The 22,954-nt window shown below is 46.9% G+C and overlaps 1 protein-coding gene across 1 annotated transcript in view; it reads left to right on the forward strand.

Annotated features, from left to right (window-relative positions):
* The window catches only part of LOC119389391 (cGMP-dependent protein kinase, isozyme 1), a gene marked incomplete in the record, with an annotated part of 765,645 nt that overhangs the window by 705,943 nt on the left and 36,748 nt on the right, over nucleotides 1–22,954 (forward strand). The window contains 1 exon segment of the mRNA XM_049413534.1: nucleotides 16,791–17,140. Coding sequence (XP_049269491.1) covers nucleotides 16,791–17,140 — 350 coding nt within the window.

The following is a 22,954-nucleotide window of genomic DNA, read 5'->3' on the forward strand; positions in this document are numbered from 1 at the left end:
AGGTTGTCCGTGTCAGCTTGCAGGTCGTGCGGCAAGGTAGCCAGCGTGGAAGCTGAGGTCAGGAACGTGTCGTGAGCCGGCGAGGACAGGGACGACGGGCGGATGGCAGGCATGCCTGATGAACCGTCGGCCGAGGGCGTCGAAGAAACGCGGCTCGTGGCGGACTGGTCGATGGCAGCAGCAACGTCGTCGGGCGCGGGAACCCCGGGCGTAGGATCCTGAACATCGTCGGGCGGGTCGTCCGGTGCAGGAACCACTGCGCTGGTGGCCGGACGAGAGGTGGATAGAGACGTAGCCGGGGAAGGTAGGTCGCGGTCATGGGAGGGCTGCGGGCCGGGTGGTACCGCTCGCGTTGGCGTAGGGGCAACCCGGAACTCACGGGTCCCCGGTAGCGGGCGGTACGTCTCGCCGTAGCGGGCCAGCACCGCAGCGCAGAGGTCGTCGTATGGCTGCGGGCTGGATGACGACGCCGCGGACAGATGACGCAGCTCAGCCGGGATGGCGTCAAGCAGGATGTCGTGCATGAGTGGCTGCGCGGTGACGCCATTCACCGCGAGGCAGGCGTCGAGCTGCATAAACCACGCTCGGGGGTAGACCGGGTGAAACGGCGGAACTGGAGGGCAGAGTCGCGGAAGCATGGCAGCGGGCCGCTCGGCGAAGGGCGTGTTCTCCGGGTCACCAATTGTAGCGAGAGGGAGACGTGAAGGCGGCCGACGTGGCCGTGCCGAAATCTCGCCACTTTATTCGAAGGCCCTATTACAAGCAGAGCGGCAGCGGCTGCCGGCGTCCAGCTTCCAGGAGCGTGAGCTCGTTCTGAACTCCTCGCGCCTCGAGCTCTGAGCATGAGCTGCGCGAGAGGCGCGGCGCGTAAATGGAAAAAAAGATGATGATGATCGTGAGCGATGATGATGATGCCGCTACATATTTGTAAATCGTTTCTTCGTTTGTCGCTGGTGATGCGACGGCCTGCGGGAGGCGATGTGCCGGGACGTGCTGGTATTGCACGGGCGCGGGCGCTGTAACATTGCTGGTAATGGAACGAGCGCGTGAGGTGCGAAGCAGCGCCGGGCACTGCTGCCCCAAGGGTAGGGGGAAAGGGTCGCATCGTCCAGAAGAGCTCGGCCCAAGTTCGCATGCCACCTCTACTGCTGTCGACGACCGACGCGTGTAAATAGATTGGCAACCCTCGGCAGCAGAAGTACGAGGTTTTGCACAACTGCATTTCTTATATTTTAAAAACTGTTTAAAAACTACCTCAATGTGACTAGGCTTCCCGATAGAGACGGTATTGAATGTGTCATTATTAAAATACACCTTGAGGAAATGAATCTGGTTGTGGGTGCATTTTACCGCCCTCCGAATGCCGAGAAGGCGTTTTTTGATGATGTTAATGATTTTCTTTGTTCTTGCAACGCAAGCACTTGTAATATATTGTCAGCTGGCGATTTTAATATTCCTCAAGTTAATTGGGACACGGACTTCCCGGAATCACTTTCTAGTGCTGCTGAGCCCTTGGCCGACATTGTTCTTTTCAATGACCTAACACAATTAGTAAAACAAGCCACCCGTGTTCAAAGCAACGCACAATCTATTTTGGATCTTTTTCTTGTGAGTGACAGAATCCTTCGTCGAAATCCTGCTTTGTGCGTCGATGACGGTGTATCCGACCATCGATTGTTATCTTTAAGCATTCCACTGCGCGTAAGGAAAGAAGTGAAGGAAAAACGCGTAGTGCCAAATTTCACTCGTGCTTATTACGTCGCCGTTCTTGACTTGTTAGATATATCGTTTTCTGATTTCAGTGATATGTGTGAGTCAAGTAGTTGCTCTGTCGAAGATTTGTGGGGTTTCTTCAAGAATCTTGTTATGAAATGCGTGTCAAGTCATGTCCCCTCAAAGATTATCAGAACACAATCTGCTCGCCCTTGGATGAAGAGCTGAATTAGTGCGAGCGGGACGGAAACTAAAGAAGATGAGCAAACAACTGCGCCAGAGCCCTTCATCGCCTCATGTATCAAAATTTTCTAATATGCGTTTGCAGGTAAATGAAACCGTAAAGAAGGCAAAAGACTACTATTTCAACATATCTTTGAAAAACGTCTTGCTTTCTGCTCCTGTGAAGTTCTGGCGACACTTGTCACCTAGGAAGCAACAGGCATATAATAATATCTGGGGTTTAACGTCCCAAAACCACGATCTGATTATAAGAGACGCCGTAGTGGAGGGCTCCGGAAATTTCGACCACCTGGGGTTCTTTAACGTGCACCTAAATCTAAGTACATGGGCCTCAGACATTTTCGCCTCCATCGAAAATGCAGCCGCCGCTGCCGGGATTCGATCCCGCGACCTTCGGGTCAGCAGTCGAGCGCCATAACCACTAGACCACCGTGCCGGGGCGCAACACGCATATAAAATTCTCATTGATGGAGAATTAGTCACTGACAAATCACTCCTTGCGTCGTCGTTTAACAAATTCTTCTGTTCAGTCTACACAAATGACGATGGAAAACAAGCAAATTTCGCGATTTCTCAGGACGTACCTAAAATTTCTGACTTAATGATAACTGAAGAGGGTGTTTTATCACTGCTGCCTAAAATCGATGTAAAGAAATCACCAGGAATTTATTGCATATCGAACGCATTTCTAGTAAGGTATGCAGAATGGTGCTCAAAGTATTTATCTCTTATATAAAAAAAACATTGTCCACTGCAGAACTCCCGAGAGATTGGAAGCGCGCGAAAGTTGTTCCGATCCCTAAGGCGGAAAATCCTTCACTAATTACGTCATACATACCAATATCTTTACTTTGTACCTGCTCAAAAGTGTTAGAACATATTATTTTTACGCACTTGTCAAACTTTCTGCAACAAAATAAATTGATTGATTGCCGACAACATGGTTTCCGTAAGGGAAAGTCGACGGTTGCCCAACTCCTTGAGACGATACACGACTTTGCCTCAGCCTCAGATAAACAGAGTCAAATCGATATAATTTTTTTGGACTTCCAGAAGGAATTTGATTGCTTCTCACACCATAAGCTTTTGGTAAAATTAAAAGCCATATTACAAAGTAAGTCACTTTTGTCATGGATAGAGTCATACTTATCGTATAGGAGTTAATGCGTATCAGTTGGCGATTCGTGTTCACGCCCGGCGCCCATGGGATCAGGCATTCCGCAAGGGTCGGTTCTTGGACCACTATTCTTTTTAGTTTTTATAAATGATATCGTAAACAATATACCTGTCAAAATCAAACTGTTCGCGGACGATTGCATTCTTTATCAGGAAGTAAACACACCTGATGACCAGGCATTATTAAGTAGTACCCTGGACAAACTACATACTTGGTGTGAAAGATGGCAGATCAGCATCAATACTACAAAAACCGTTTCAATGACAATTTCAAGAAAGAAGGCACCACTTACCTTCCAGTATTCTATAAATGGTCGCTGTCTTAGTGCTGTAAATCGTTATAAATACTTAGGCTTAATAATCACTTCAGAACTCCGGTGAAATGAACATATCACTTTTATAGAAAAGAAAGCCATGAAAAAGCTTGGATACCTTAGGAGATCGTTACGACAGTCAACGCAAGAATTAAAACTAATAGCATATAAAACCTACATTCGTCCCTTTTTGGCATATGCCTGCGTAGTCTGGGACCCATACACACAGAAAAATATTGATAAACTAGAAAACCTGCAAAGAAAATCTGCTCCATTTATCTTTCGCTCGTACAATCGCCTTACGTCAGTCAGTGCTTTGCTTCAGACAGCGAACTTGGAAGCCTTACATCTGCGGCGATATCGTGAAAGATTAAAATATATGTACCTGCTCTATCACGATAAGCTTGGCATTGATTCAAGTGCGTATATAGAAAAAGTTGTGCGACGACCCGCGCGGGCGGATCATTCAAAATAACTACAAGAATTTTCTTGTAGAACCAACTCGTACATGGGCTATTTTTTCCCACGAACTGTACGCGACTGGAACCGCCTCCCTGGTGGGGTTGTGGAGGCGGCGACAGTGGCGTCATTCTTAGCGGAGCTAAAGAACTTATAGCATCTCTTCCTGCCATATTTCTACTCATTGTTGTGTGACGTTGGCATGATTTTTTTTTCTTTGCTTGCTTTCATTCGTTGTTAGTACACATGTGATGTTAGTACGCATTTATATATGTATTATGCTATGTGCGATTGCATGCCATGCACTGTATATTTTTCTTTTTTTTTACCGCGTTCGAAACTGTGTGTTCGCGGCATTTTCTGTGCGTAATATATTGTGAAAATGTTCAGTGTGCTATATTCATATGTTACCCACTCCTGCTTATGGCTTCAATTTGAAGCCAGCAGAAAACCCTGTAAATAAATAAATAAAACAAAATATTTCATTGGCCAGTCTTCGGAGTGGTAATGCTTATGCTAGTGTTACTTCGCTCCTGGATTCGGCGCGCAGCGTAGTTCCTCTGTCGGCGTCCCTTGCGCGTCTGTCCATTCGTAGACAGCACGTCACGGATGTCCATTGCGGTCGGTGTGGCGAATGGACATTGTGCGCCCGCGGGAGGGTTATCCACTAGTGTCTACGTCATAAGTCAACGCGCTAGTGAAGACCACGTTTACTACCTGGATGAACTGATCAGACGGAGAGACAATGACAGAGACCGGGCCGTACTGATGTTATGCACGTTAATTTGATTTACGGTGGCCAATAAGGACTCCTCGATAAAGCTTTGGTTCGTTTCATCAGGTTAAGGATTTCGATATTCGGCTAGAGAATTTCTTGCAGGCAACCTCTCTTTCCTTGGCTTAGGTTCTCTTGAACGCCCAACTATTGCTTTTACGATGTGTTTGTTTGAATATGTTTCACTATTTTATTTTCTGTCGTTATTTTTTGTATAGTGTTGTGCTCCGCGAGTGTTTCCTCTGTGTTTTCCGCCGCGTTATGCCAACATGTCAAGTCCGCGTGTCCAGAGACGCAGCGGCAGCGAGGTAGCGGATCGGGCTGCGGTTGCGACGCCCGTCGCAGTCAAGGCGTCGAGGTCTGTTGCGGTCCGTGTCAGGGAAGACGGGTCTGAGACGAGAGGCACCATTCATATGGAACATCTGAGAGACTTTTCGCGATCGCCCTGACTTTTTATGTTTCTGCACCGCTTGTATTGATCTTTATTACTGCCTCAACGAATGCTTGTTCTGGAATTTCTTCGTTTCGAGAACTGAGTTCTTAGCTGTGCTTTCTGTGCCCGTCAGATGTACGTGTTTGATTAGATGTTATTTTTCTTTGGGGGAGCTTTAGAGCTAATGTTTCGTTTTCTTCGGGATGATTTTCGTTTGTTGATTTAATTGAACACCCCGGTGTCGTGCCGCTGAGACATTTATGTGTATATTTACTTGGTAGACACCGCAGCTCCAGTTAGTAGGGGGCATTTAAGGAGCGAGGGATGTGGGAATTCAGGCGTCCGCATCAGTTGCTCGACGCCATCTTCCCTTGGAGAATTCTCGTGTCTCTCTCTTCCCGACCGGACGGGTGGTAGCTGGTCATAAATCGCCGCCACTTCGCTGTCACCCCGCCCCTAAAATGTTAAACACGGTGTCCCATTGGCCTAATTTTGGCGGTATTCAGGCCTTGCTCGCGCTCGTCAGAGAAGCGAGGGCGCGGAGACGAGATTCGGAGGAGACCACTTGGGGACATCGGAGGGTGCGTATGCGTTTTGGCCTGTCCGGCCGGCGGCGATCTTTTGTTCTTTGTTCTTCATCGCCGGTCGGTGGTTACGTCGTCTCGTCGGTGCCCCGGCCTCGACGGGCGCGCGGTCCCTTCCGCGGTCTCGAAGTCCCGAGGCAGCGCCTCGCGATCGAGCACCGTATGTTTCTCTCAAGTGTTCCCATGTCTAAAATACATAATATAGCGGAACAAAACAAGGACAGAGAAAGAAGCTAATCTGTTTCTTCTGCTCAGGGGTGTGAGATCGCGGGAGCGCCTGCCGAGGTTAGGTCGGCTCTCCAGACTTGGTTCTTTGTTTCTTTATTCTATAGGTGTGCCATTCGCGGCCACTAATCGATATAGTTTGCAACTCGTATTAAATAATTGGTGTCATGTGTAATTATGTCATTTACCATTGGTTCGGGTGTAAAACAGTTCATCTCTTTGTACAAAAATGCCAGTAATAAATCAATAATTTGGATAGTGTAGCCTAGGGTCTCTCTCGCAGCGCGCGAGGGCTCGCCATCCCTTCGCGGTGATGGGTCGAGCTCTCGTGCGCAGCAGTGCGAAGGGTACACGGCGTGAGACAAACGCGTACGCGGCACCCTGCATGCAGCTCGCAGTGCTCGAACCCGCGGTGGTGTTTGGCGCGTACGGCTAAGGAGTATATACATTCTTAGCAAATGACCGCTTAAAAGAACGCATATAAGGCGGAAAGTAGGTCAAGTTTTCGACGCTTATAGATGGCTCTCTAAGCGGCCTACTTATACGGCTCTTTCATGCGGCCCTTCTTTATGCGGCCACTGGCTAAGCGGCTCTTTCTTATGCGGCCTAAGTTTATGTGGCTCTTCCATATGCGAGGCCATCTCGTTGCCAGAAGGCCGTTTAAAAGTGACCGCTTAAAGTAACGCATACAGTCGACTTGGTTAAGCGGTATTTCAGGTCAAAAATGTCCGGCTTATATGCGGCTCAATATGCGGTCGAAATATATGTGGCACTTTTCGCAAATTTTTAGAAAAAAAAAGAAATTCTTCTACATTTTATTTGATCGTGCAGTCTGCCCCTTTTTTCTTTTGTTCTTTTCAGCCTTCCAACTCATGAATATGCACTTACACATCACAAGAACACTGCACTGAGAGTCACAAACCGTGTATCAACACACACACACACTCCACCACGGGGATTGGAACCCAGGCCAACCGCGTGACAAGCAGACACTGTAACCACTACGCCACCGCACCGCACGATCTGGGTGGACTTCCGCGGCTTTATATATGCACTTCACGTTATTTTGGACGATTTTACGATCGGCTACAACGCTATAATTTTGCATATATGAGTGGCATCGTTCGCGTATAATGCGCGTGTATTCGTGTGCACGACCTTAAGCGAACCCTCGCGGGCAGTCACAGTCAGTTTGTGTGTGGAATTATGCTTCTCGTCCGACGGCTTCCGCATCCCGCACGGAGACAGAGGTAAACAATGAACGATGCGTTTCCGAGTGCATTTCCATTTGCCGGCATCATACAGCAGCCAAACGTGCCCTGATGTGCAACCAGCCGCCAAAGGAAAGTTTTCTGCGATGTTTGACGCAGCACAGGCGGTGGAAGTCAGCTAATCTCATCTATACTTGGCGAAGTACAGTCTCCTACGTCCTTCGCGAGCATCGCTTTGATATCGGTGCGTTTATACGGACAGTATTGTGTAGAACTTCATCTCAGGGAATCGGATTGAAACACATAATCGCTTATTCGCGCAACAGATGGGTTTGGTGTAGTGTAGCGCGTACGGGGCGACGGACCAGCTTTCAAAACGGGCGCGCTCATTTCTCTCCCGAGTATAGCATAGACGATGAAGAAACGTTGTTGTTGAGTGGAAAGAACAACGAGCCTTCGCAGAAAAAAAATGCAGTCTCCCGAGCTCGAGGCTAACGGCACCAACGAGCGACGCCGTGGAATTGTCATGCTGGGGAGGACGGCGGGTCTGAGGTTTTTCGTTCTCGTGGTTCGTTCGTTGTTGACAGTTGGAAGTGATGCTCCCCTTGGCTTCCACAAATGATGAAACGTATAGTGCATGGCTGGCGGGGAAAGAGCACGCATGAAATCGCGTGCATCACCCGTTAGAACATATGTTTCCTGCCAAGCGTCGCATCAAAAGAAGCTAGCAATGCTTGAAATCGAATGAAGTCACAATATGATACAGCTTTCAAGGATAAAACCATCCTATTTCTTCAAAAGTCAGAAGTGGCCTGAAGGATTCAGAAGAATCATGTGAACAATTATACTGAATAATGCAAAGATTAACTTGAAACATTCTAATATTTAATAGGCGCTGTTAACTCTAAATAACAACCCCAAATTAAATATGCACTTGTTTTGCGCCTTGAAAGTTCATGAACGTTAAGCTCTACAACGTGCCTCAGTTGACCGCATATCAGCGCCGAAGAGCGATCTGGTGGAGGCCGTGTGTTGGGGAACATGGCAGGTTGAAGGTTGTTTTCGTATTCCACCCATTGTCGACGAGTGAAAGTGATTCTTTCCTTGGCTACGAGATGTGATCGGAGAGACAAGGGCCAGTATTACTTCACTCCACGTCATCCAGTCGAGTATGCTTTGAGCTCAGCGATGCTGTAACGTGTAAACTAGCAAAATGCTAAAAGTGGCTGAACTCGGGCAGTAATCTTGACTTCTAGAAATAAATGTTTACCTGTCTTAAAAATGTGCAGTCAGTAGCATCCTGCTTGATTCGGATCATGGGACACGACATGCAAATGTATAATACTAAATAGTAGATATAGAGGAACAATTCTTATACTCAGTAGGTGTCATAATTGCAAATAACAGCTGCAAATAAAAAGCACGCCTATAAATGTTGAGCTTTACGTGTCCCAGTCAACCTCCCTCATGTTCAACACCGCGGGCCTAGCCAGAAATTTTTTCCGGGGTGGGGGGGGGGAGTCATCCATTCTTTATGTATGTTTGTGCATGCGTTTGCATGTGTGTGTATATATACGCAAGCAAAGTTGAAAATTTTCGGGGAGGGGTTGAACCCCCCCACCCCCCCCCCCTTGGCTACGCCCCTGTTCCATACCATGTAGCTTTACGTGCCCTTTATTCAAATATAAGCTGTCATGCAACATCCTTAGCTTTGGCTGGTACAGCAGCTAATACAAACTGTGCTTGAGAATTCAAGATTTATTGCCAGTACCAACACTAGCTATACACAATAACATTCTGTAGTAGTTCAAGCGCAAGTGTTGCAGCTTTTTTTCAGAATTAGCAGCTGATATAGCGCTCACATAAGCACGCAGACATACACGTCTAAATGTGCAGCTATTATTCTTTTTTACGAAGAACTGCGCGAAATAAACTGGCACAAGGAAGACGCTTGTCCGTGCGTCTTCCTTGTGCCAGTTTATTTCGCGCAGTTCTTTGTAGTCATGAATTACCAACTTCCCCAGCGATCAATTCTTCGATATTATCCTTTACATGCAGCCCACTTCCATGGCAGTTACCACGGCACATCATCTGTCAGACATCGTGCCACATGAAGCGTATTCGCATATAGTAATAGACTTGTCCTTCACTAAATGTTGAGACCTGAAATGTATTATTTCTTTTTCTGGCATCAATTCAAAACATGACCTTTCCCTTGCAGTGTTGAGACATATCTTTGCAGTAAGTTAGGCATTGTGTCCAAATCCATCACTGTGCCAGCCTGGCACTTAATTATGTATGCATGTGTTCCTTATTTCCATTCTGTGCCCCAAGCCCTTTCCTTCACCCATTACTGTAGAACTGTGGCATTTAGGTGTTTCATCTGGCAACGCTAATTGTTGTTACATTTTGTGCCATTTCTTCGAGTACCCATGCCAGTATTTAGTGCATTAAGTGAATGAAGGAACATGTTATGTTGCTGCGCAGCTGCACACTGAGCAGAACAATGAGATGCAGAGCCATGAGAGAAAATGTAGAGAACATTGTCACGGTACAACGCAAACACAAGACAGCGAAAAGTTCTACAAGAGTACGACAGCTTGTTGACACAAAAAAATGGCAGGCACAAACATGTCTAACAAGACAGAAACTTGGGCTAGTTGGTTGTCCTTCATGATGAACAAGCAGCACAACCACACACGGACAGAGGAAAGGTACACGAAACACAGCACTCTACTGTGTGCCTTCTTTCCTATGTCCGTGTGTGCTTGCACTGCCGGTTCATCATGAAGGACAAACATGATGTCTTGGGCAAAATCCCAAAGACCCACTAGACATTGATGTTCATTGATGCTCCCATTGTCTTTCTCACCTGCAGAGCACACGCGTCAATACATATACAATAGGGTGCATCGTAAGGGTTTTTCACCTATATGCTCTGTTGTTGGAGTAATAGGGCATTGTGTGAAGAAAATAATGAATGTGAAAATAAATCACCCTAATATATATGCCATATTCCTTATTGCTCAATTGTCAACCTCCACTTGTTGCACTTCAGCACCTGTCCACATAATGGCCCCCTAAAGGATCTCGGCAGTAGTTTCTCTGAAATGGTTTTCAAAGCTGTTATTGGATCAGATTAAGCTAACTGAATCTCATGAACGTATCCTTTCAAAACAAATAAGGGGGCAGTCCACTTGGTACTTTCTAGCCAGCTACCTCAGCAATTTGTCCTTGAACGTGTGCACTTTCCTTGCAGTTGTGTCCCAAACAGCAGTCAATGGCCTATCGGTTATCAGTAAAACTTTTCTTTATAAACAGTCTTACAAGTTCAGTAATGCAGCATTATAATGGATGTATCATTCTGACATAGTTTATGCATTCAAAACTCTTCAGTTGAAATTCATAACCAGTTTCTCTATCAGTAATGACCATAATTGCTATGCAACTCACGGTACCATCATCTGCATGCATGGATTGATGCATTCTGCAATGCTTTATTCATGCATCTTATCACTGGCCCTGTGGTCTCACAAGTCACCTGTGTCCTTCTCTAGACAGTAACAGCTATAACTATTTTGCATAATTTAACCAGTTTTTTTTTCAAACAGCATGACTTATCTCTATTTGCACAGTCAGTAAGCCTGAAGACACAGTGCACACTTTTGTAGTTTGACATATTTTATTTTCAATTACAAACAAAACTGTGCAACAATGTATACACCAATACAGCGTTTGTAAACTAATAAGTGAATCTTACACATTTACAGAAACAAGGTAAAAAACCAACTGCGAAAGAAGTGATCAAATAATTCAACAGAACGATTGTTGTTTTTCTACGCTTTAGGGGTTTCAGGCCTTCTCATCTGACTAGAATTAATTGACAATGACCTAGCTTGAGTTTCAGCACGCCTATACGTAGAAAAAACTCTAGTTTCTTGCAGAGTGCAAGTCAATACATACATGGAAAATTGCACCACATAAATGGCAGGAGCAACCTAAATGCCTTCAATTATAATTACTTTACTTAAACACAATAAGATAACACAGAATTGACTAGAGTAACAAAGAAGTATTGCAAGTAAGTGGGCCTTGATCGACGCTATATATGTAGCCTTGGAAACAGACGAAGGGCTTGAGGTGTGCTTCCTGCATGTTTCTGTCACTTAAATTGCAATATATGAGTAGAATACACAGTGAAAAAAATTCTGTTCTATATCATGAGCTGTGTAGTGCACGTAGGTACTATGATTTATCACAAATACGTGACTAAATTAGATACCCTCTATATTAGTAGGCCTGAAGTTTGAGGAATACGGCTTTTCTGTAGGTAGTGGCTAATAAAATTTCAAAACATGGGTATCAGCTGTGCATGAACGACAAATGATATGCTAATATAATGCCCTAATAAATAAGACTTTTCATAGTACATGCATCAGAAATAATATGATTACTGTGTATGTTATACTCCGAGGAAAACTAGAAAATGAACAATGAATATGTATATATGAACACACACACATACATACAGTTATTTTTGCACATGATGTCTGCCACAGATTCCAATGCTAGTGTACCTGCTACTCAGGTATCCTCAAAAGAAAGAGCGTTGAAAAGTACGTGAACATGAAACAAACCTAAATGTCTCTAAAGTTTGTGAAAATTCAGCTAGCCAACAGCCTTATCTACCCAGCCTAACAATGTAACAAAAAACACACAAATGAAATAAAACTGCACCAAAAATAACATAAGTTAGGGGTTGTCCTTGAGCTTGTCGAAAATCTTCAGCAGTTTACTGCTTGCCCAGCAACGTGGAAAACTCTTCCTTGAGCAGCAAACTTTGAATAAGTTCCAATGTTTGGGCGAAAGCGGACAGGTAGGTAACATCCTTTATGTAATGTACGGTCAAACACAAGAAAAGTGTCTTTTCAAGCGTGCAGTCATGTTTCAGGGTAACACGCTCGTCCTCGGCACAAAAAATAGGCTTTGTTGCCGAGCTCCAAACAATCATGGGCCCTGACAACCCATGGACATCTGCAAGATACTGGAAAAAAAGTAATAAAAACTAATATACGTTTTATGTTCTGCACAGCACGTCTTTATTGTTACGATTGGAGTAGGGCCCCTCGGGTGCGCGGCGTAGGATACGAGGTCGTGGCATCCCACCGCTGCCACCACTGTTAGGAATGAGGTTGCGTGGCCCATCGCTACCGCCACCTTTAGGTTCCGATGTCGTCCCTCAGGCTCGCTGCTGGGAATACGCGTCGTTGCATCCCTCCTCTGGAACCGCTGTTGGGACTCGGATTGCGTGGCCGGTGCGAACACGGGTGTGTATCGTGCTCGGAGTAGTCAGTAATGGCAAGGTGAAGAAGGAAAAGATTTTATGTACAAACTATTTACATATTTTTGCTACCAGGCAACATGACTGCCAGCCCGACCACGTCGGCTGGTTCAACTCCGTTCGAGTCGTTCTCCTTCTCCCCTCCTCGACGGACCGGCACGGCCTTAAATCGTCTAGCCGTCCATTGTCCTGTTGACCGTCCGCCGGTCGCAGGTGTTGGCTCCTATTCCAGTTCTCCCAGTTGCGGCGCGCTGCTAGAAGTCTCAATTGCGACGCGCTGCCAGAAGTCTCAGTTGCGACGCACTGCCAGAAGCCGCACGCAGGTGTTGGCTCCTATTCAAGTTTTCCAGTTGCGGTGCGCTGCTAGAAGTCTCAGTTGCGACGCGCTGCCAGAAGTCTCAGTTGCGACGCACTGCCAGAAGCCGCACGCAGGTGTTGGCTCCTATTCAAGTTCTCCCAGTTGCGGTGCGCTGCTATTGGTCAGTTGCAGGTGACTGCCTTTCGTCAGTTGCAGGTGACGGCTTTTCGTCAGTTGACGGGGCCGGCTGGGTGAAGACACCGTTTTCCCCGGATTGCAGACAAAGCATGCAGGGGTTGATCCCTGCTTCCACGTTCGGTCAGGTGCTCTGGCACAACATTATACAAAAAGCTAACAATTCAGAGGTAGTGGATGGATGAATGCCAGCACTAAAATATTGCAAGCTTTAGATGCAAAACCGTGCATAAATTGAGAATTTTATGGGCGAGGTTTATGCCACAGTAAATAAAGCAGTTTCAGCAACCCCGATACGAAGCTATCGGTGCCACTGCTTGAAATTTTGCTAATGCATTCAAAGCAGCCACAGGTACAATGTCAGATCTCACAAGTGTATAAGCAAGCGTTTCTTTGTGTTTCGCACGCAATGTTCATATCGTATATCTGTTCCATGAAAATTGGTAAAAACAGCAGCCAAATGAGTGTACTGTGACCATAAGTTACGGAAAGCAGAGCCTTGGCTTGCTTCAATAGTAGGCTGAAATAGAGGCCTGAAGCCACCTCTCAATGATGACATATCACAGGTGGTGACAGATGGCATGTGTGTTGGTCATGTCCTTTTGCACTAAACTTGAGTGCTGTAGTGTCACGATCCCAGGGAAAACCTGGAAATACCTGGTTTCTGTTTCTGTTGGGAAATGGAAGTACCACAGGACAGTCAAAAAGGCCCGAATAAATTGCCTACATTGACTTACATGATTGCTTATGTGTGTAAGCCTTTGTGCATACAGATGTACTTGAACTATCTTAAAATATTTTAAACAAAGAAATTGACTGGGCCCTATTTAATGACAGAAAACGAACTCTGCTACAAACAAGGTGGACGTAGCGACAGAGTCCACATTGAAAAAGCTAAGGGCCATGTCCACACTAGGATACATAGCAGTTCCCAGTCATCATGTAAGGTAGCTACGCATGTAAGGTGGCTACACATAGGCTACTATCAATATTCTTTGCAGCACCAAGGAAACACACTTCAATTCTACATGGATGTTATAATACTGAAATTTGACATATATTCTTTCGTTGAGTGAATCATACAAATTACATTCAAAGTCAATGTCAGAGTACTTTAGCAGACTCAAAGGGCCCACTTTGTGTAAACAGATGCATGCAGTGAATGGTGCTGTTGTATATAGACTAATATCACAATTTTGCAGGTCCTTTCGGCTGTCAATGCACACGTCTGAGAGTGGTGCCACCACCTGCTTATTGAATATTGTCTTTCTTTCATTGAAATTAAAACTCTTTTGCAGAAAAACATTCTTATATTCAAAAGTATTTGATGTTTGCATATAGCATAATTGAGCGTAAAATTACCCTGAATATCTCCTTTCAACGTGGTCTTGACAAACATGTATTTGTCGTCTGGTCAGACATAGATTAGCTTTTCTTTTTTCGTATGCCGCGCCAAAAATTGCTATAATTGTGACAAAATTCTCGTGCGAAAGAAAATTCTTCAATGGAATGAGCTAGCTATAGACTTAATTGTAATTTATCAACTCTCCACCAGAAACAAATATCTAAGTTATATCTGTCACAGTACCTAAACGCCGATAAATAGTTACATTGTTTACGAACGTTTTGCGATAGTGAACGACGTCAACGTGGACTTCGAGCCTTGAGCACGCTCGCTCGGCGCTGTTGGTATAAGTTTCCCTCCCGCTTCTCGCCGCGGCGCCGATCTCAATTTCCCGCATAAAACAACGGGCCTTGTACAAGCGTTGCGTCCGCTCGAGAAATTTTCGCGTCAGTAAACACCGGGCTTCATATAAGCGTTGCGTCCGCTCGCGGCCGCATATAGCGGGCCCAGCCCGTCACCGCAGATTTTGTCACGTTTTGCGATAGTAAAACGTTCGTAAACATGCTTTACGATAGTCATGCACGTACAATACTGATTCCGTTTTTGAGCAATATATGAGAGATAGATCCGCTTCAGGTGCAAAATTGTAGATGCTGCTTGATGTCGTTCTTGATTCGCGAACCACATAATAGTGAGCAACAGTGTTTCGCTTTCTGACAATTTGCGACCTTCATGCATTTCGAAGAAAACGTCCGAGCAAGAGGCTCTTCCGATGCGCCTTTCACAGAGCTATAGAGACTCGTTAGGAGCGGTGCTTTGTTTCTAACAGCACAACACAAGATTGGGAGCATCGAAATAAACTCACCCAATCGTGCATGGTTCACGGGGCAGTGCCCGCAGTAGGAGCACCAGGTAACTTGATGTGGCACGCCTGGTTCCCCTGGCTGGCGGCTGTACGCGAGCAATCTGATGCACTCACACTCACATCGCACTCACACGTGCCATCATAACTGCACGCTCCTCTCTGAATGCCTTTGACGTCGGTCGAGGTGTACATCCCACGTAGCAGGGCCTGATCGGCACTGCCGAAACGTTGAAGCACGCCAAGACGATCGCGGGACCGAATTCTCAACCAAAACAGAGAGACCACGCAAGGAGCGTGCGCAAAAGAGACAGACACCGCTCGACGCGCACGGGAGAGAGAACTGTAGGGGGAATAAGTCAGCAGCGTGAGCAGGGAGAGAACGCGATCAAAGGTGAAAACTTGCTTCGCACGTTGAGTTTGTAGACGATCGGCCAAGGTCAGGGAGGCGCTGGCTGTATCAGCTGTATCTCGAGTTCACCGGCCGCATTCGGCGCCAACACAGGAAACACTACACGACGTCAACGTGGACTTCGAGCCTTGAGCACGCTCACTCGGCGCTGTTGGTATAAGTTTCCCTCTCGATTCTCGCCGCGGCGCCGATCTCAATTTCCCGCATAAAACAACGGGCCCTGTATAAGCGTTGCGTCCGCTCGAGAAATTTTCGCTCCAGTAAACACCGGGCTTCATAGAAGCGTTGCGTCCGCTCGCGGCCACATATAGCGGGCCCAGACCGTCACCGCAGAATTTGTCACGCTTAATGGCGATTGAAGGGCCGCTTATATGGAGTACCTTGTGGTGGAATAAAAATGGGCCATTTATGTGCCGGACGTTATACGGGACTTGAATAAGAGTGTAGCGAGGCCCTGCGCGCCGGGGGGGGGGGGGGGTCCGAAAGCAAGTAAAGCCCTAAAACCTAAAACAGCACAACACCACAACTTACGCAGTGCTTGTAGTCATCCAGGAACTTGTGCCGGAACTGCCTAAATGCCACCAATTAATTGTAAATTTCCATTTTGAGCCTCTGCGCGCTTATTGAGAAATTGGGCGCAGATCGCATCAATGCAACTTTTTGTAATGTGGCACCTCAGTGCAACACATTACATCGCTATGAATTACTTGCATTTTGTGGGACAACTTTCATCCCACCAACTGTACAGCGTAATAGGTTTATCGATCAGACGCTAGGGATCATTTAGCTTTGTCGGCAGAAAGACATACTCGCACTTGCCTCTAGCCACCAATATTCGAGAGCTTAAGTTCTTGCACGAGGTTTCGCGTGTGTCACAATAAATGCATACGCAGTTTTGATAGTTCCATGCGCAATAGGCCCGAAATACTAGACCGTCCAGTAATAAAACCAGCTGCCAGGTCATTTTTGCAAGCGCTTTAGCATTCTGTGTCACTGAAAACATTGTTTGCAACGATATTAATTGCACTTTAGTGCGTGTCAAATGCATGCGTACAACAATACCTGCTGATTTGATGTGTCCCTCCTTGTGTCTCGCCTCTCTCGATAAACACCGCGCGGGATAAGGCATGCTCAATCCTAGGCCACAATCCGCAGGCTTTCCTGGAACCAGTGAAATACCTACAAAGCCTGTGACTCTTTCCAGGTGGACTTTGGCTTCTCGAAGCGCGTCCCAGCTGGCCAGAAAACGTGGACCTTCTGTGGCACACCCGAGTACGTGGCCCCAGAGGTCGTACTCAACAAGGGTCACGACCGCGCGGTGGACTTCTGGTCTGTGGGCGTGCTCATGTTCGAGCTTCTCGCGGGCGCGCCGCCGTTTGCCGCCGACGACCCGATGAAGACGTACAACATTATCCTGCGCGGGATCGACATGCTCGACTTTCCTCGCACCATGTCGCGCAACGCCGTGTCGCTCATCAAGCGGCTCTGCCGCGAGAACCCGTCCGAACGGCTCGGCTACCAGAAGGGCGGCATCATGGACATCAAGAAACACAAGTGAGCCACCGTGCGACTTTCTCGTTTTCTCTTCACTGAACGCCCTGTGCCATCTCTCGCGTCACGCAGATCCCGCCGTTGATACACATCAGTTTGGAACGCCAGCTCGCGCTTTGCCGTGATCGTGGACGAAGGGCAAATTTGTCTGTGCGAGCCAGCGAAATGCCAGCGCCGGGAGTGAGACGCACCGCGCTCGGAGCAGCAAACAGTAGAAAAGCAGCAGAAAGGACACCATAAACCAAAAAAAGAGATAATCGCATCCGCCACGTGGTCTAGTGGTTATGGTGCTCGACTGCTGAGCCGCAGGTCGCGCGATCGAATCCCGGCCGCCGCATTTTCTATGGAGGCGACAATGCTTGAGTCTCGCGTACTTAGATTTAGGCGCCCGTTAAATAACACCAGATGGTCAAAATTTCCGCAGCCCTCTACTACGGCGTCTCTCGTATTCAAATCGTAGATTTGGGGCGTTAAACCACAAAATTATTTTTATTATTATAGATAATCGCGAAATAAATCAGATAATAACAAGGAAAGAGCGGAAAATGATATAAAATATCGCATAATCGCACGAAAAGAGCAGATAAACACAAGGGAAACACAGGCGAATCACTGCTTCGCAGTTCGTACAGCTTTGACTTGGGGTGAAATTGGCTTTGCTTTTTTAATTGCGAAGCATTTCTTAGCGAACCTTTGGCGCCTTGAGCATTTTTATCTACGTATCTATCTATCTAGCCGCCTACGTCTGGGTGCTCTCGTGATCGCCTACTTAACTTGGTGTAGATCGAAATTGGCACGGGAGGGTAAAAGGCTTTGATTTGGGCGAGTTGGTACATGATTAGCTGGGGAAAAATAGCTGGGGAAAAACAGTGCAATATAGGACGAGGACGCATGAACACAGTAGACTGGACGAGCGGTGACTGGATCCAGTAGAATGGTCCAGTCTACTGAGTTTCTGCGTCCTCGTTCTATATTGCGCTGTTTTTCCCCAGCTAAGGGTAAAAGGGTTTCACGAAGGTGAATACCTGGTCGATATCCTGTCGCGTACATCGTCAAAGCCTTTCCTCCAGACACGTGTGTCACATACCCGTTTACCACGGGCCGCGGTGTACGGGTATGCGCCACAGGTGATTGACAGTTAATATCTACCCAGGAATGGCGAGAAGAGACATTGGTAATTTAAATGCGATAGCGCTAAGAAAAATTCGGAAGATCCCACGTACCATGGGAATCGATGTTATGCGAAGCATGCGCGGGATGGTGACTGTGGCACAATTTCTTACGTTGAGCGAAGCGCTACGGAATGACGCTAGAGAAATGTGGAAGTGGTATAAACACACTCATATGCTGAAGAGTCGCATATGTATTATATAACCAGTTCCTTACAGTTGCGTATCGATGCCCACCGCAACATGGGTGTTACCAACAACAGACGCGGTAAGCTGATATAAAGTGCTTATATTCTTCAGTACTGGATAGAGCGAATCCGAACACCACAAAGAAGAAACACAAATGCACAGGACAGGCGTTACTCGCAACTAAGCTTCATTCAGGAAACTTTCCCTAGACATATGGTACGCAGCCGAGAGGCATGCGCAGGCGCACTGCACGTACGTGACAGTCACATTTGCAGTTAATACAGTTGCATTACAGTTATTGTGCCTATACTTGTCTGCTATGACGGGAACGCACGCACGTTTCACGAACCCGTATGTATGTGTAGAAGGGGTTCTTGACAGTTCTTGAACAAGGTCATCATCACCGTGATCAGTGAGCACCAGCAGCTGGACCGGACTTGTTAATCGAATCCGTTCGTGATCGCGGCTACGAGGGGTCTAAGTGTAGTGAAGTGCGAGGTATAGCCAAGGATGATACATAGAACTTGCTTGAGTGGAAGCCGCCTATGCGCCCCTATTGGGGAGAGTGAAGCCGCGCCGAGCGCGCAGCGGCCATCTTGCCAGTGGCAGAAAGGAGCCAAGCGCTGCCGCACGCATGCTTCTTCGCGCTGCCGATGAAGTTGCTCGCGTTTGTAAAGCACCGAAATCAAATAGTTCTGCTTGCAAACATTTTTTTCCGACTTGTAAGCAGCCAAGTGACATCTACAGAAGTGAATTCACCTGCACAGGCATTAGGTAGAGGCGCTTAAATGAGACGCACGGGCAAAACATAATGACCGGTGCCCTATGGAAGATAACCGCCCTTGACAGAGGCGGTCTCACCCTATTATTGATCCATTCTCGATTTCGTTCCTTCGTCATGTGGCGTATACTCACTTTTACGTATTCTTCAGCGATTTGCTTGCAGAAATTGTAAACGTTCAAGCGGGTCGAAGTCAAGGATGTGCTGCTCCAGTTAATGGAACCACGTTTTCTCGGCAGAAGCTAGGACTTCCAAGATGAGGTGTTTTGCCCTTCGTCACCGTTATGGTGGCATCACATTCAGCCTGTAGCTACCAGTCTTTTCTCTACTTCTTCACACATGCCAGTGACGTCTTGCGACTGTGACATATTTCCACCTCGGCTCTTCCATTTGATTAAAGGTGCAACTCACCTGAGTGCAGGGCTGTGATGCATTGCTCACATGTAGTTGTACGAACTTTTCCAGCATTGAAGCCTGCTATGTATGGCACCACGAAACCGACAAACACAGAGGGACTTTCGGGTCAGTATCGGCCTGCAGGGCTGATGATCTGCGCATGTCAATGAGCGTGGTTTTTGCATCTGTGATGGCAGCAGAAGTGGCTGTATTCAAGATGCAGACAATGTTTGGGAGCAGTTTCCTGAACTATAACTTCCGTCTGAACCGACAGGTGCTTGTATACAGCCATAGGCTATCCAGATGTTGCATTGTTATGTCCGCCTCATCCACATATTAACCAAAAGAGGCTTTCCGCATGGTATTGACTGAGTTTGTGTGTCAGCAAGTACTTCAGCTGATCCTGGCCGACAACCTCGTCAAGTATTCATTCGGTGTTTGCCATATGCATATCCAAAAGCCAACAAATTCAGTTTTTTTCAGTTCTTCTGTCACTGCACTTCCTGCCGGGTCGCAGCTTATTTACGTATTGTCGAGTCTCAGAAAAAAAAACGACTTCTGGCAAGCACTGAAAGTAATCCGGCGTGAAGCGCACGGAGCATATAGGTGATCTTCGTCTTTCGCATTCCAAGGTGAACGGCCCTCCTCCACAGGCTCCCAACTGTGGGATATTTAGAAAACCTGTCAAAAATATCACGGCTATTATTTATTGCACGCTCATACCTGCTCATACTGCGTTAATCAGCACCCCACAGTGACGCGCGCGGAATGGCTCAATCGAAGACGTTTTCGCGTACTTACGGAGAGAATGTGAGGCCACAACTTTTCTTCAGCCTGTCTGCACATCCATAAGCGACAAAAGAGGCAACCATCGTCAAACCGTTGGTGTCAAATGGCCAGAGCATCAAATAACGCACGCAAGCAGCGGCGCGCGACGGCGTGGAGCGCGCTTTCTGCCTCTGACAAGATGGCGGCGGCCGGCTTCACTCGACGAGCGCCGCCTCCACTCCAGCAAATTATATGTATCCTCCTTGGGTATAGCACAGCTGGTGAAAATCCTGGATGCTTGTCACGATGAAATGATCTACGAAGCCTCCTGTCCTGCACGCGGCAGCGTGGTCTTTTGATGCCCTGTCCACATCCAAGCCGTATTTCACGCAGTATAAGAAGCAGACGTAGTTGGGTCTTGATAAATCAATGTTGAAGTCACCGGTAATGATGAGAGGCCTGGTACTCTCGGGAGATTTAATTTAGGAAGTTTTGATCCCGGTTTTTGCATATTTGACGTGGCCCAACTACCATGCGCTCGTGAACGTCTTCCAGGGGTGTTCTGTCTTCAGCTTCCTCACTTTCCTTGTGTCCGCCACGGTGGTGTAGCGGTTACGGTGCTCGGCTGCTGACCCGAAGGTCGCGGGTTCGATCCCGGCCACGGCGGTCGCATTTCGATGGATGCCCTTGTACTGTATGATCTCGGTGCACGGTAAAGAATACCAGATGGTCAATATTAAAGCCCCAACAATTATTAGTATCACTTTCCTTGCGTGTCTATATGTGTGTTCGCGTTTACTGTCTCGGTTGAGACTTTGTATCACCTGTGGCACATACTCGCCTAACATAAACTCTGGTAGGCTGGTATGTGCCACACGTGACTGAGAGAAAGGGTTTCATGACGTACGCGAGAAGTATTTTGCGTTATTCATGCCATGACCAGTGAATCGCGTTCTCCATACACTGTTCCCCTGCTATGCCAATTTTGGTATATTAGAAGTTAAGGAGGCGACTAGGAGAGCGCCCAGACGTAAGCGGCTAGATAGATAGATACGTAGATAGAAACGCCCAAAGTGCCTGAGGTTGGCAAAGATGCTTCGCATTTAAAACGGACATCGGCAGCGTTTACCCGACGAATTGAAGTAATAAAAATTAGGATCCCAGCAGGAATCGAACCCAACCAATCTGCGTGGCAGTCAGGTATTCTACTACAGGGGACACGAGGTCTATAAACTGGTGTGGAAAACAGCCTATGCAGGCGTAATGCTGGTGCAACGCCAATTGTGGTTGTGTTACTGGCTATCTAATTTGACAAGAAACCAATAAACACAACATTTGTACTCCTAGAATACACGCGACATATCAGATTAACATGTGTGGTTCCAGTGTTGCCTCCGCTGTTATAGCAGTCTAATAGACATCAAATTTGTATTCCTACGAATCAGCAAGCTATATTCAAGCATTGCTCGATCCCGGAGGAATACATTAACGAAAGTTACGTATCATATGATTGCACCTTAAACTGCACTTAGCTTCAGTAATACTGACGTATGTACTCTAACGTGAGAGCTGACGTTACGTCGCACCACAATTTACCCTTTAAACACCAGGGTTGTAGACGTGCCTGGTAAGCCCACGATGTGCACACAGCTACTACACTTACAAAAACACGTCGATCCACCTCGTAACGCTTGGCTCAACGCCATAAAATACAGCAGAGAAGTGCTTGTTGACTGCTTCGCATGAAACTGACTCCCACAAGGCGTGAGATCTGCTAAATGTTTTTAATTTTGTGCTTTTTCACGACGTTCGTCCTTCGTAAGACAATACACACCACCTTCATTATGATGACGCTAGTTATAACGACGAGAGCGACAGTTGTGTTCGTCACATTACCTGGAATCTACATGTCTGTGCATACTCACCTATAAGAACGTTGGGCTAGAAAGATGATACGTGAGATGGACACCATCCGTGATGCGCGGCGCCTATCGGGGCGCCACCGAAAGCCGCGTAGCCGCGTGCGCTGGAACCGCAGCCAACTTTCGTGCCGTCTGCTTTCACTGCCGCCATTTGCCGCTTATGGGTGTCCCAAATAACTACTTCTTCGTTGACAGTGTGCGCAAAGGAACCGCACTTGATAATACTGGACATACGTACGATTTCACAGCTGCATGAGACGACATTGTAACCATAAGCGTCAAGTGTTTGACACAGGCAAGCATCCACACGTTTCCCTACGAAGTGGCCCTCATCGTAAATACCCCGCTTTCATTACAACAGCCCGACCGCTAGTGGATTCATTTGTTGACGCGTGGACCATCGTTTTTTATGGAGACACTCCTTTCGTTTGCAGGCCACGCCTTTTTATAGTACATTTTCAGGGAGTGCATCCGCGCCGGCGAACAGTTTGTCAAGGTGCGGACACTGAAATGTCACCAGCACTATAAACTTGAGCCAGCATATAAACCAGCATTATAAACTTGAAAAGAATAACACGTATAGGACTCCGGC

This window comes from Rhipicephalus sanguineus, chromosome 1 (genome assembly GCF_013339695.2).
Source record: "Rhipicephalus sanguineus isolate Rsan-2018 chromosome 1, BIME_Rsan_1.4, whole genome shotgun sequence".
Lineage (NCBI taxonomy): Eukaryota > Metazoa > Arthropoda > Arachnida > Ixodida > Ixodidae > Rhipicephalus > Rhipicephalus sanguineus.